The sequence below is a fragment of the Malaclemys terrapin genome, chromosome 3 (genome assembly GCF_027887155.1).
Source record: "Malaclemys terrapin pileata isolate rMalTer1 chromosome 3, rMalTer1.hap1, whole genome shotgun sequence".
Lineage (NCBI taxonomy): Eukaryota > Metazoa > Chordata > Testudines > Emydidae > Malaclemys > Malaclemys terrapin.
In genome coordinates, this window is record NC_071507.1 from 96,004,268 (window position 1) to 96,019,126 (window position 14,859).

The 14,859-nt window shown below is 38.7% G+C and overlaps 1 protein-coding gene across 3 annotated transcripts in view; it reads left to right on the forward strand.

Moving 5' to 3' along the window:
• RMND1 (required for meiotic nuclear division 1 homolog) overlaps nt 1-14,452 on the forward strand; it is a 38,581-nt gene extending 24,129 nt beyond the window's left edge. For all 3 annotated transcript variants that reach the window (XM_054022131.1, XM_054022132.1, XM_054022134.1), the window contains 8 exons: nt 871-910; nt 3,340-3,440; nt 4,713-4,819; nt 5,719-5,783; nt 6,411-6,487; nt 7,662-7,782; nt 13,428-13,544; nt 14,104-14,452. In XM_054022131.1, the coding sequence (XP_053878106.1) occupies nt 871-910; nt 3,340-3,440; nt 4,713-4,819; nt 5,719-5,783; nt 6,411-6,487; nt 7,662-7,782; nt 13,428-13,544; nt 14,104-14,136 (661 nt within the window). In that variant the 3' untranslated portion in view covers nt 14,137-14,452. The remainder of the gene's footprint in view (nt 1-870; nt 911-3,339; nt 3,441-4,712; nt 4,820-5,718; nt 5,784-6,410; nt 6,488-7,661; nt 7,783-13,427; nt 13,545-14,103) is intronic.
• The last annotated feature ends 407 nt before the right edge of the window (nt 14,453-14,859 follow it).

Genomic DNA, 14,859 nt, shown 5'->3' on the forward strand with positions numbered 1-14,859 from the left:
CTACACACATGCTAATAACTTTACCAGAGATCATCCTAACTCCAACAGGGGTTCTGGCAGGTGACCAGCCCTCTCATCCCCACCAAGGGGGTTTTCTGTGGTTACAAGTTCATAACAGCTGTTAGTGCAGAACAAGCACCCCATGAATCTGTGAGTTTCTCATTGTTAGGCCTCTGATATTGCCCTCATGTAACAGGTAATGAGCAGACAAAAGTCCCCTTCTCAGGGTGAAGCTTCAAAAGGCTGAGTTACACAACTGGAGGGAGTACATTTGCATACACCTTCCCCTAGAGATTTCCTGGGAAACCCACATCTTTAAAATTCATTCTTGTCTAGTCCATTGTTTCAAATAGTCCTTTGACGCGAATAACGCTTCCCAGGGTTTATGTTAATCATATCTCCCCCTTTGGACATTGCATATAATCGCCCAATAATGCTACACATTTTTATTTTTAATACAATGAACTTGTAAGATACTGAAACTTAATTCAATAAGTTAAATTTTATTGAATTAAAGTGTGTCCAGCCTATTGCAGGAAATTGCCATATCGGTCACATATTTTATTTTAATTACAGTATGTTAAAAAAAATAAGTGTTTTCTTCTGGAGATCCAGGAAACATCATGTTAAGTAATTAAATAATTAGGACTTTAAAACTATATTTGAGTATTTTTTGTATTAAAAATTAAAGCATGATTAACAGCATCTGTTATGGGGACCATATGAAAACTAAGCATTGTAAATTTTCTTGATTCACTTTATACAAAGGCAATTCCTGACAACATGACTGTAGCATTAAAGCACTTTTGTGTACAAAACAATGTAATCTGACCCTGAAGCCTAATGCATCGTTATGTTCTGTTAACACAGGGAAGGATCTGTTGTGTTTTGGAATGTGGAAGAGAAAACTGTAAGTAGAAAAAGAAGCTGTATAATTTAAATATCAAAGCTGATTAAGGTGAAATTCTTGTCATTCCTGCAAAGCCGGAGCAGATGGGTTTTGCATAGGTGACCTATGGAGGCGAGGAGAGGATTAAATTCTTCTCCTCAGTGAAGACAGCCACTTGGGACTGCATCAGACAAGTGTGGATTGTTCTTGTGTAGTCTTCACATCTTGCCTGCTTGTATAAGGTAGGCAGGTCTTCCACAGTGCTACCATTAGAAAATAATATCCCAGTTACCGCAAAGTAGAAGCTCTAAGATGCCTTGCAGACCATGCCACCTGGTGCTAAAATCCAGTCACGTCTCATAAATTAACTGGAGTCAAGCCAGGTCAGTATAGCAGTGTAACAACAAGAAACCTCAAGATGATTATTCAGTATGTGACACCTTTCCTTCTCTTTCAATACTGAACTGCACCTGGATAATATTTTGGGGCACTGTGCTGTTGGATATGTCATCTTAGATCAGAGCTCCCTCATCTCTTGCAATCACTGCAGATCCCATATCCTGGCCATGTACCAACTTAAGCTTCCCCTGCAGCTGGAATTGGGTACAATGGAACTGATTCTTTGTTGCTGTGCACCTTGTACAGTTATTTACACCAGTACAAAGTGGATGTAAAATACTAATGGAGCAGAATGGGAGCATTTTATACCCACTTCTAATTAACTTTTCACTAGTATTTTTTTTTAAACTACACATGAGTTAGAGCGACAGAGAAGCAGATATAAGGTCTGGTGTACACACACTTTTTGTACTGGTATAACTGTCGGTTAGGGGTGTGATTTATTTATTTATTTATTTATAATTTTTTTAAACCAAAATAGTTACACCTGCACAACCCCTAGTATGAAATGCAGTTACACTGGTATAATGGTGCCACATACTAGTGTAGTTTATTTCCCTTCCTCTACTGGAATAATCTACACTAGTATAAGTGCCTTTATACCAGTATAACTGAAGGGCACCTTCAATACTACATATGGTCCCTGGATGTTGTTGGAAGTTTTGCTTAATTCCTTGGCCTGTCTTTAATTTCCAAGACTGATTTAGCACCTGCCTCCTGATTTCTCTTGAGAATTCTACAAGGAAGATTTTAGCTAAGCTGTTACGTACACTTTAAGTCAATGGGAATCTTTCTGTTGACTTTAGTGGGCTTTGGATCAGACCCCAAATAGACATAAGCAAGCTGCCAGTGAATTGTAGCCACTTCTGCGATGGAACACAACAGTATACAGCAACGATGCATGACAGCTTAGAAAACGAAGAGAAAAACTGCATCAATTTGTAAACTGAATGGGGGCATTTAGCTAGGCAGACAGGAATTACCAAATAGGAATGGCTGGAAAACGAAGGCTAGCAGCCCTACTTTTTGAGTATAGTTCCATGAGAGTTTAATGATCGTCTCAGCTAGAACCTGGATTTTTGGTCTCATGTAAATGACAGTAGCTTCAGCAAAGAACAAGCCTATGATTTCTTAGCTAAACAAATAGAGACAGTAAAGTTCAGCAGCAAAGTGTCTTGTGGCCCAAGTATTCAGTATTTTCTAAGGGGAAGTTGTGCTGCCTACTGAATCACTGATATCAAAGTCCTATAGCACTGGATTCTCCCCACAGGTCTATACAAATGCTAATCAGGCCTGATCCTGCTTAGCCTACAGGATCTTGTGAGATCACAGCCATAGATATTATGACTGCTATAAAAATGAAAGGTACTTTATCTCAGCAATACAAATCAGAATTTCTCTTCCTTTTTTAGCAGTAATTCTTGGAATACTTGGCAGACTAGACACTTCAGTATGAAATTCAAAATGATATGGCAATATTTCAGAAATTGCAGCTCTCCATAAAAACATATGGCAATGACTTCTTATAGCATCATGTATATTGTCAATAAATATTATGAAAGCAATAAAGAAAGCTAACACGGCAGAGAAAATTATAGTTTCGTGTGGGTACTAACTGATTTTAAATTATCTGTCTCTGGAAACTGCTTTATTAGATATTGATGAAGCTAAAATTTTGCATTGAAAGCTCCACTATTCTCCTTATTTTGAAGAGATAAGTGTTTAAAACTTGGGTACCCCAGCAGTGAGTATAGTATAAGTGCCTAGATGGCACAATCTTTTGGCCAGATTAGTTTAGAATTTCTGTTCTAAAATGTACAGTGTCAGAAAGTCTTGTACTATGTAAGATTTTCTGAATGGGATGTAAAATGATATTAAAATGGTTACTTTATCCTAATGCAAAAAGGTATTTTCACCACACCTTTAACATTCTTTAAATAAACATCAACGTATTGCTTTAATTTTATGTATTCAATATTTGAAGACTTATGTGGGGCAATTGTGTAGTATTTGCTAACCATTTTAATAATGTGCAATTGTCTTTTTCCTAGATGAAGAAAATAATGCAAGTGCTGGAGCGGCATGAAATTCAGCCTTATGAAGTTGCACTGGTTCATTGGGAGAATGAAGAAATTAACTATAGGAGAGGAGAGTAAGTATTTTTATGCATCCGTTACCCAAAAACATTCCTTCTGTACTTCTCCTCCAAAGGAGTAAGATAAGTGTTTTGAGGGGTAAATAGTATGGCCTACAAACACTAAATCCATCGGTCTTAATGGAGTATGCATTAATGTTTTGTTTTGTTTTTAAATGTTGCTTTGCAGCATTACTTGTGATTTTGATTTTATTTACTGATCATACTAAGGTATTAGAGTGAACTCCATGGCTTCACAATTGTAAGTGCTCTTCAGCAGTCTCAAATGGAGAAACTCACACCTTATGAGGGCCGATATAAAGGAAAGGTGCACATTGAGACAGCTCTGATACAGAATGGTCATCACAAGGAGTATCTTGTCTTCTTAAATACATTGAAATACACTGAAAACATAAATTTCTAATAGGGGTAAAACGGGCATATCATGGAAGAAGACGTGTGACCTTCCTTGACTTTGTTACTTGTTAAATCATATCTTGAGATCATGATGAGCTAAAGTTCTTGTTCAGAAAGATTTTTCATTGCAAATCATTGCTATTTCATAGAATACATTGTATTTAGTCTTTTGTAGTACAATGCTGCTACATAAGATGGCCATTTTCATAGCCAATGGAAAACTGAATGTGTTGTAAATTATGGAATCTGTAACTATTGAATTGTTCCATTGTTTTTAGCTTCTCCTTCACAAGCATTTGTACTTTAAATTTCAGGATGCTTCCCAGATTCTCAGGTGGGACTTATGCAAGGCACCTTGAAACTTGCAGGACTCATGACTTCTGCTTTGCTGCTGACACACTGAAGAGAGCTATTGGGGGTTGGGGGGAGAGTATCACAGTTCAAGAAGGGAAAGGAGTGGAAATAGAGTGACAGAACAGAATAGGAGAGACAAAAACAAGAACAATGAATTAGAAAGAGAAAGCACAAGAGGGGAGGAGGAGTGAGTGGGAAAGAGAAGTCCATAGTCCTGCTGTTTCTCTGAATTTTCCCAGTAGTGCTGCAGTTGTTGTAGAAGATACTAATATTAGGTATTTGCAGAGGAGTTGCTGGTGTAGAGGTTGAAGAAAGTGCTCTAGATGGGTTTTCTGTCACTTTAATTGTGACTGAGAGCAAAATGCAAGGAAGTGAGATGGAGCAATCATATACATTGTTCCATGTTTTTAAATTTTAAAAAGGTGCATGAGGAATTTCCTTGTGTAAAGGATTCTACCTTGACTATTCATTTTTAGAGGTGACTTAGTCAATGAAGATGTCTCAATCCTGTTTTTACAGAGGCCAGTCAAAGCTCCACAGAGGAGAAATCTTGTTAAATTCTGACCTGGATATTGATGAAGTAATTCTGCAGAAATTTGCCTTTTCAAATGCTCTTTGCCTTTCTGGTAAGCTAATACTTTATGTAGTGTCCAATTTTACTTAAGATTGTGAAATGCCATCACAAATTTGGACATATACAATAACAGGGATGGAGGGAGAAGATGACCTTAAGCAAACTTTATATATGTATCCAATGGTGAATGTCTGTCTGTTTTCCCTGTTGGGTATCCGGTGTTGTTACATGGGTTACTCTCATTCATGAAAGTGAGATATGCACATAAGTTGCCAGAGGCTGAATGGGAGGAGTACTCTCATAGTTTTTAACGTGTGTTTTGTAAATTGGAGCCCTACTGCAATCACAGGTAAATCTTTTAAAACAACATGCTTGAGGAAACATACTTTTTTTTCAATTTACATCTCTTCCCTTCCCCAACCCTAAATACTCTACTCATATTAGATAAACTAGAAGATAGCAGCAGTTTATGCTTGAAGCACATAGAGTATGCCTGCATTGCCATTCCCTATGCATGCTGAACATCTTCTATAGATAAACAGAAGACTTCTTTATCCAGTTCTGTCTGGTCTGCACCTTTTATGAACACCAACTTCACCAAAAACAGAAGGAAATTTACTTAATTAAAATAAATATTAACACGAACACTGCAGAAACATTGTTCTGACTCTCTGTGTTTGCAGAGCAATGTCAGGCAACTCCCAGATTAGTTATTCTAACACAAGCCTTGAACAGCTACAAGTGATAATATATATTTATAGACTTAAAACTAATGAACGAGTGATAGTTATTTGAATGGCTGGTTATTTAGACCATTCAAGTCATAAAAAGTCAACTGCAGTTTAATGGAATCTTGAAACATTGGCAGATAGGCACTGTGTTTTATGGTTACTAGAATTCTGAGACAACACATGAGATGTAAGGTCCTATTTTGTTAATTTTTTGTTGCAGTAAAACTGGCCCTTTGGGAATCATCCTTGGATAATTTTGTGGAATCTATCCAGTCAATTCCTGAGGTGAAATTTCTGTTTACTTGTTTTGTTTTAATTCTTTGTAAAGAATTAATTTTATCAGGAAAAAGATATTGGGAAAGCGTTTGAATGGCTAGCCTGTCTCTTTAAAAACAATGTATTCACTTTTTTTAAAGCATCTCAAAAGAAGAAATTAAGAAAGCTCAGTAGTTAGAGGATAAGAGAGAAAGTTCTATCATAAGTTAGAAACTAAATAGAGACAAAACAGAATAAAAGGGAATAAGTGGTCCATTTTCAGCCTGGCAAAAATTTAACAAGGGGTGTTCCAAGGGTCTGTGTTAGGAGTGGTGGTGTTTAATATATTGATCAATGATCTAGAAAAAGGTTGACCAGTTGGATGTGACACAGCAGGTTACCAAATTATTTAGGTAAATCAAGACTATAGAAGACTAAGGATCCCCAGAGCGACCTAACAATGCAAGGTAAATGGGCAGTAGAGTAGCAGATGAAATTCAGTGTTGATAAATGTGCAGTAGTGCACTTCAGAAGGAATAGTTTGAACAACTGGTACAATGCTCAGGGTGTAGGACTCAAGATTTTTTTATTTATTTAAATAAAATAAGCAGTTATGGAATGTCTTTGGCTAACGATTTATCACTAACTTCTCTGCAGATATTAAAATCAAGAAAAAAAGTGAAACTCTCTCATGCTGATGTAATGCAGAAAATTGGGGAACTCTTTGCCTTACGGTAAACTTTTTTTTTAAGGGCTCACACCCTATCATTTCAAAAAGTATATTAATAGATTCTTAGAGTCCAACGCCAGAAAGAAAGAACCTCTGTGACCCATGATTAAAAGATTGGCAAACATTCCTTCTAGTGATAATTTCAAGGAGCCCAATTTATTTACTTTAATGAAGAGAAGGCTAAAGGAGAATTTGAACCCAATTTATACACCCCAATTTTACATGGGGAACAAACATTCGATAATGGGCTCTTAAATTTAGCAGAGAAAAGTATAACACAATCCAGTAGCTGGAAGTTGAAGCTAGACAAATTCAGACTGGAAATAAGGCGTACTTTTTGAACAGTGCGGCTAATTAGCCATTGGAATAGTTTAGCAAGGGTTGTGGTGGATTCTCCATCACTGACCATTTTTAAGTCAAGATCTGAGGAGTTTTACTGTGATAAAAATTATTCCTTTGTTGTGGCCCTCTCACAAATCACATAAGTGTGATTGTAATACACATTACTATATATGTCCCATACAACTTAAATTCAGTAAGTTAACAGGTGGAAGGGGAAAAAAGGACTATGAAGACACACAGCTATGATATGAACGCTACCTGCTAAGGCTCTGGATTTCGTATCCACACCTAGAGGAGCCTATTGCCAGTGGGCTGGAGGAAGTTATTGTTAGTGATCCTGATAACCAGCATTCAATATCTGCTTTGTGCTGGAGGTGGAAGATATTCCAAAGTAACTTTGATGCTGTTGTGACAAAAGGCCTGGCATGGGAAGGTGCTTCCCACTCAAGTCTATTCCTGTAGGTGCTCAGCACCTCAGGCCTAGGCATTCTGTCACAATAAGTTTGTTTATTTCAGAACCATTTGTCTATACTGATATTGCTGTATAGCAAAAAGTGACTCATTCATGAGGATCTAGTGACTTTCAGTATTCTCAGAACAACCAATTTAAGCAATTCTTACTGTTTAGTATTAGTCTCCTGTCCCCGGATTTGTATTTTCTATAGGGAATAAGGGGAAATACTTCATACAGTTACAGTTGATGTTTTTAAAATAAACACTATAGAAATTGGTAGGAAACTGAATAAACTTTAATCATTGCTTTGAAATAGCATTATAAATATTTGAACCTTTAATTGCCAAAAGAACTTTGAACTACCATAACCATCCCTCTTTAGGCACTGTATAAATCTGAGTTCAGACCTGCTGATAACTCCTGACTTCTACTGGGACAGAGAAAACCTTGAAGAGCTTTATGACAAAACCTGTCAGTTTCTCAGCATTAATCGCAGAGTTAAGGTAAGTTTTTTGCAATTAGGAGGTTCTCCCTCACCCATAACAAGTCTTTGTAATTACATGAGAACATAAGAATGGCCATACTGGGTCAGACCAAAGGTCCACCTAGCCCAGTATCCTGTCTTCTGACAGTGGCCAATGCCAGGATCCCAAGAGGGAATGAACAGAACAGGTAATCATCAAGTGATCCATCCCCTGTTGCCCATTCCTAGCTTCTGGCAAACAGAAGCTAGGGACACAATCCCTGCTCATCCTGGCTAATAGCCATTGATGGACCCATCCTCCATTAATTTATCTAGTTCTTTTTTGAACCCACTTATAGTCTTGGCCTTCACAACATTCTCTGGCAAAGAGTTCCACAGGTTGACTGTGCGTTGTGTGAAGAAATATTTCCTTTTGTTTGTTTTAAACCTGCTGCCTATTAATTTCATTTGGTGACCCCCTAGTTCATGTGTTATGAGAAGGAGTAAATAACACTTCCTTATTTACTTTCTCCACACCAGTCATGATTTTATAGATTTCTATCATATCCCCCCCTTAGTTGTCTCTTTTCCAAGTTCAAAAGTCCCAGTCTTATTAATCGCTCCTCATACAGAAGTCATTCCATACCCCTTATCATTTTTGTTGCCCTTTTCTGAACCTTTTCCAATTCCAATATATCTTTTTTGAAATGGGGTGACCACATCTGCATGCAGTATTCAAGATTTGGGTGTACCATGGATTTATATAGAGGCAATATGATATTTTCTGTCTTCTTATCTCTCCCTTTCTTAATGATGCCCAACATTCTGTTCACTTTTTTAACTGTTGCTGCACATTGGGTGGATGTTTTCAGAGAACTATCCACAATGATTTCAAGATCTTTCTTGAGTGATAACAGCTAATTTAGACCCCATCATTTTATAGGGATAGTTGGGATTATGTTTTCCAATGTGCATTACTTTGCATTTATCAACATTGAATTTCATCTGCCATTTTGTTGCCTAGTCACCCAGTTTTGAGAGATTCTTTTGTAGCTCTTCGCAGTCTGCTTGGGACTTGACTATCTTGAGTAGTTTTGTATCGTCTGCAAATTTTGCCACCTCACAGTTTACCCCTTTTTTCAGATCATTTATGAATATGTTGAACAGGACTGGTCCCAGTACAGACATTTGGGCGACACCACTATTTACCTCTCTCCATTCTGAAAACTGACAGTTTATTCCTGTCCTTTGTTTCCTATTTTTTAACCAGTTACCAATCCATTAGAGGACCTTCCCTCTTATCCCATGACAGACTCTGGTTAGTCTTCTGCTGAGCAAGACTACTCCATGAGTTGTTATAAATTTGACTCTATCCAGTGAAGCAGAGATTGAGAGAGTGATCTGGATTTTTTAATGGTTTTAAACTATTAATTAATAAAAGTTCGATATTATTTACTGCAAAAAGATATTTTGTACAAAATAATAGGGGCCTGTAAGTTGCATCCTCTTCTATAAGCTTTTTATTTGCATTTTTTCTGTGACAAATTCATGATACTTCCCCATTTTTGGCCATGACAAACAGCTAACCTTTATCATTCCGGCTTACATGTAAAGAGTATTTTTTCCAAGCCTTTAAATAAAGTTTACATTTTAACAGGAAGAGCTTTTCTTTTGTTCTAAAATACCAAACAATATGTAAAGAAGCAAATTAATTTTTTTCTTCTGCTTTTGGGTTTTTTTATCAAGTAAAAGTGTTTTAAAGAAACAGAGGAGTTAAAAGGCCACTGAGGTGTGAAGCAATCTTTTTAGCTAAGCCAAACAAGGTTCCTGTGACACCTTAATCGATTGATAGAATGAGCTGTAATAAAATGAACATGCTAGTTAGGCCTTGTCTATACTACAGAGTTTTGTCGACACAAGTTTTGCTGACGATCGAAAACCGGTATAATTACATTGCTTGTGCATGTTCACACAATGCTCCTGTCGGCAGAGCATGTCCATAGTTGCTGCACTGTGGGTAGCTATCCCACTGTGCAACTTGTCACCTTCTTCAGCTAGGAGTTGTGGGCTCAATGTCTCGTGATGCAGTTTTTTTCCATTCCATCATTCCATGGGCTTCCGAATGCATTTTGTGGCATTTTTCAATGGCCCCAGTTTACTGTGTGCCTGCTATCTCTGTCTCAAAGGATGGATCCTGCACTGCTCTCTACTGTTGTGTTCACTGTTATGAACACATTGCGGCTGATCATTCAGTATATCATGAACAGGAATCAGAGGTGCCTGACCTGTTGTGTGCCATGGAAAGAAGCAACATCAGATTACTTTTGGCATTCACAGAGTAGCTGCAAATGGTGGACCGTTGCTTTTGGGCTCGGGAAACAAGCACTGAGTGTTAGGATCACTTCGTTATGCAGGTCTGGGATGACAAGCAGTGGCTGTAGAACTTTCGGATGTGGAAAGCAACCTACAAGGACACCAAAATGAGAGGTGCCTTCTCGGTGGAGAAGTGCGTGGCAATTGCTGTGTGGAAGCTGGTAACTCCAGACTGCTACCAGATGGTCACGAATCAGTTTGAAGTCGGTAAGTCCACCGTTAGGGTTGCAGTAATGCAAGCGTGCAGGGCCATTAATCGCATCCTGCTACAAAGGACTGTGACTCTTGGGAATGTGCGTGAAATAGTGGTTACTTTGCTGCAATGGGATTCCCTAACTGCGGCGGGACATGTTGTGATGGAGTACATCAGTAGAAGGGGGACTTCTCTATGATATTGCAGGAGCTTGTGGATCACCGTGGGCGTTTCACTGACATGAACATGAGGTGATCTGAGACGGTGCATGACGCACACATCTTCAGAAACACTGGCCTGTACAGAAAGCTGCAAGCAGAGACTTTCTTTCCAGACCAGAAGATTCCAGTGGGGGATGTCGGAATGCCCATAGTGATCCTGGGAGACCCAGCGTACCTCTTACTCGCATGGCCCACGAAGCCTTACCCCGGAAACCTGGACAGCAGCAAGGAGCACTTCAATAATAGGCTGAGCAGGTGCAGAATGACCGTAGAATGTGCCTTTGGCAGATTAAAAGCATGCTGGTGCTGTCTTTATGGCAGGTTAGACCTCAATGAGGAACCAGAAGTCAACTACTGTTGATCTCAGTGGAAGTTACAGGCTCTTAATCCCAATCATTGACGGTCACAGAAGGGGAAAAAAAAACATGAATGAGATACAACAGAAAATTAAACCAGAGCTTTTTAATATTCGAAGTCTCTGAATTCTTGGGATACTTAAAGTACCTTCCATTTGAGGGACCTTGTTTCCCCAACAGTATTGGTTGTGACACAAGAGGAGTTTTAGTGGACACCAAAGGGTAAGAATGGTGTTGAGTCCTGTGAAGAAGAGCTGGGTATCTTTTCTCAACCCCAAACTGTATTACACAGCTGCTTAAGTAAAAAGACAGTGACAAAGTCAAGACAGGTTTCACTGTGTGAATACTGAATAGGCTAGATGCATACATTGTGGGTGATAGGGAAACTCTGAAGTTACAGAGCTCCCCTTCTCCATAATTGTTTTGGAAGGCAACACCTCACCTTGCTCCAGTAAATCGCTCAGTTCACTGTTCTCAGTACTGCCCTGAACTGCATCAGCAGGTGGACTAACCCAAAGATGTGTCACAGACATTGCCTTATTGCTTACTTAATCTTTGACCTATTAATCTGTTTAAAAGTTTCTGGCTATGATGGACCTGATAGTATTGGGGATGGTGGGGAGCTAAAGGAAGTTATACCTACCTAATGGTGGGATGTTGAGAGTCTTAAATCATTAGTGTTTGTAAAGCACTCCGAGGACTTTGGATGAAAGGTGCTATAAAAGCATCAAGTGGGTCGAGCTCATTTTAAGAGAGCGCAAGCTACGTCAATAGTGTTCCTCAGTTATGTCTCAATATTGGACATTTGCAAGGCCAATATGGTCATCAGTACATATGTTTTCGAACCATTCTGCCATTACCACATCATCCAAAGCAGATGCAAATGTTAGTGGGCCAGTTCTGCAGTCTTTGTTTAGGTTGGGGTGCCCAACCTATGGCCCAAGGCCATACATGGTCCACTAGAGCATTTCATAAGGTCCACGGCCTGCTTCAACACAATATACTAATGGCCGATTCATTACTGTTTTTTTTTCCTGTTTACTATAATTCATCTGATAAATGTTTTATGCACGGATTTCTTTGTTTTTTAAATAGACAATACTGTACATAGGTTGTTTCTATCTAAATAAATACAAAACAAGCTGAATTTAAAATATAAATCAATACAGGTGCCTTTAGATCTTATTAAAATATATAGAATCTATTTGGCCACACAAGGTTGTGCTTAGGTTTATGTAGCACTCTTGTGTGATAAGATTGGGCACCACTGGTTTAGGTAAACTGAGCCCCACCTCCTGAGGTGAGTACTGCTTGAGTCACACAAGTTGAATACACAGCTGCATCTTCTTGAAGAAGAAGAAACGGTTACTTACTGTAAATGGTTCCTCGAGATGTGATGCAGACATGTATTCCACAATCCCCCACCCCATCCCTTCTGTATCAGAGTCTAGTCTCTGGGCATTCAGGTGTGAATGAACTGAGAGGGTCGAGGTGGCATTGCCTCATATAGCCAAGGGGGAGGGGCTGTGGGCACGAGGTACCATTGCTGCCTCCTTTGGGTAACACTAGGCAAAATTCTTTGGCCTTGGTACACTGGATGTGCACTCACTTAAGTGGAATACACATCTGCATCACATCTTGAAGACACTCAGTCAGTTACACTAAGTAACCGTTCCTCATTTTCTGTATAAACCAGGGAGATGTTAACAAAAGTGCTTCAGCTGATCACTTGTCACAGTGTCATTTGGGGCAAGTGGCAGTCTCTGAAGGTAGTAAGAGCTCAAACCAATTGGGCTTTTTGAGTTCAAAACAACTTCTTACATTTCACCTGGAATCCAATTGTAGGACATTGGTGACTGTGTGGCATTTTCCTGGGTTCAGTGCTAGTCATATAAAACAGGCTTTGCCTTTTTAAAAGTTGATATGAATACTTATAAAATCACAGATTTTTTTTTAAATTCCAACTGTTTATCTTATCACTATTACAATATGCTCGATGGATTTATATCACACAGATTCAGAGGTCCTGAGCATTCAATTTTTCCAGTAACTCAAAATGCCTATTCAATAATTAGTTGAAGCACTGAGAGAAACCACCCCTTCAGTTTGGTTGAAGGGTAAGGATTTTTTTTTTAATGGACAGTCTATTGGGTACCCACATGAGTTGTGCTTCCTTACTTAATTTCTTGCATTTTTAGGGATTTAGACTACATAGATGACCTATTAATTTTATTCATCTTGGCTCCTATGAACTTGTATTTTTACTGGACATTCATCATCCTTATGATGAATTGACAGACTAGCTTCAAGGTGTTTTCATTAAAAACCTTGCTACTGTGTTTGTGTGGTATACCACAAGGGGCTGTGCTGTACACTTTTGCACAGTGAAAAATCTGTATCAGCCTGGAAACCAAACAGTCATGTTTAAGTTAGATAATTTCTGTGTTTGGTTAGCTTTCCTTAATGATTTCATAGAAGTTGTTTAACTCAGGCTTTCTGCAAATGCAGACTCTTCAACAGAAAACACATGTTTTTGCTGCAGGTAATGAATGAGAAACTTCAGCACTGCATGGAGCTGACAGACCTGATGCGAAATCACCTGAATGAAAAACGTGCACTGCGCTTGGAATGGATGATAGTCATACTCATCACTATAGAGGTTAGTTTGGTGTTCAGTTGCCACGCTTTTAATCATCACTCTGCAGAAGAAAATTAAATAATGAAAATATTATGATGCAGTAGTCACCTATAGGGGACGGATAGCTCAGTGGTTTGAGCATTGGCCTGCTAAACCCAGGTTGTGAGTTCAATCCTTGAGGGGCCCACTTAGGGTTCTAGGGCAAAATCAGTACTGGTTCCTGCTAGTGAAGGCAGGGGGCTGGACTCGATGACCTTTCAAGGTCCCTTCCAGTTCTAGGAGATGGGATATCTCCGTTAATTTATTATTTATTTATTTATTTTTGCAGGTGTAAGCAGCTGTATATTTTACATAGCATGACTTGAAATATCGTGGCATAGTTTATGCTTATGTAGCCTGTAGGAATAAGTCTTCAGTTTTGGTTATTTCATGTATCATCACTGAGCCTTTTGTTTTGGTTTGCAGCTATCTATAGACCATCTTTTCAAATTATTTCATTTACCCTTTACCTTTTTTGTAGTATTAAAGAGAACTTGTACTATGCAACTCCTTATTAATATTTGTATTCATTACTGTGCAGGTCATGTTTGAACTTGCCCGAGTAGTTTTCTGACCATGGCAGAAGCTAAGAACATCTGAGAAAAGTATGACAGGACCATATTCACAACAGAAAAAAGTTCCTTGCTCCCACCTCTTTATTTTCTTGTACACTTCTTGAAAATGCTGTCTTACTAAATAAATGTATTTATGTATAAATGTACATCTGTTCAAATAAACTGTGAACTTAGTGAATAAATTGTAAGTTAGGTTCAGCACTACTAGACCACTGATCATTTGATATAAATCTATAGAATTTATCCATTTTAAGTGAAGTTTCTGCAGTGAGTAGGAAATGCTGTGTGTCAATAAATGTCTCCAATGTGACATTAGTTTTGTCTCAGTCATCATGGAGGGGACTCACTCAGCCTGTTCTGGTCCATGGATACCAAAGTCCTCGCTGCAGCCCCTGCTTCCTCTCCCCCCTCATTCCCCCTGTACTGAAGTGTTTGCTGCCTGCTCCCTTTGAGCACTGAAAAAGATACTGATACACCTACCCCCTGTTTTCCATTTTTGGTGAAAGCTTGTCTTCCTTTCACATTTTGTTGCTTGAAATGTCTAGAAGGCCATTCATCTTCTGGATGTTCGATCTGTCAGACCTTTACCCCAAGAACTCACAACTGCAACAACTTCTGCTTAAGGAAGCCCTTGAGGCTAGACCCTTTGGATCCATTCAGACTTTGGTTCAAAGGTCTAAAGAGTCAGTCTCAGCCCCAGTGGTCTCTGTCAATTCCGAAGG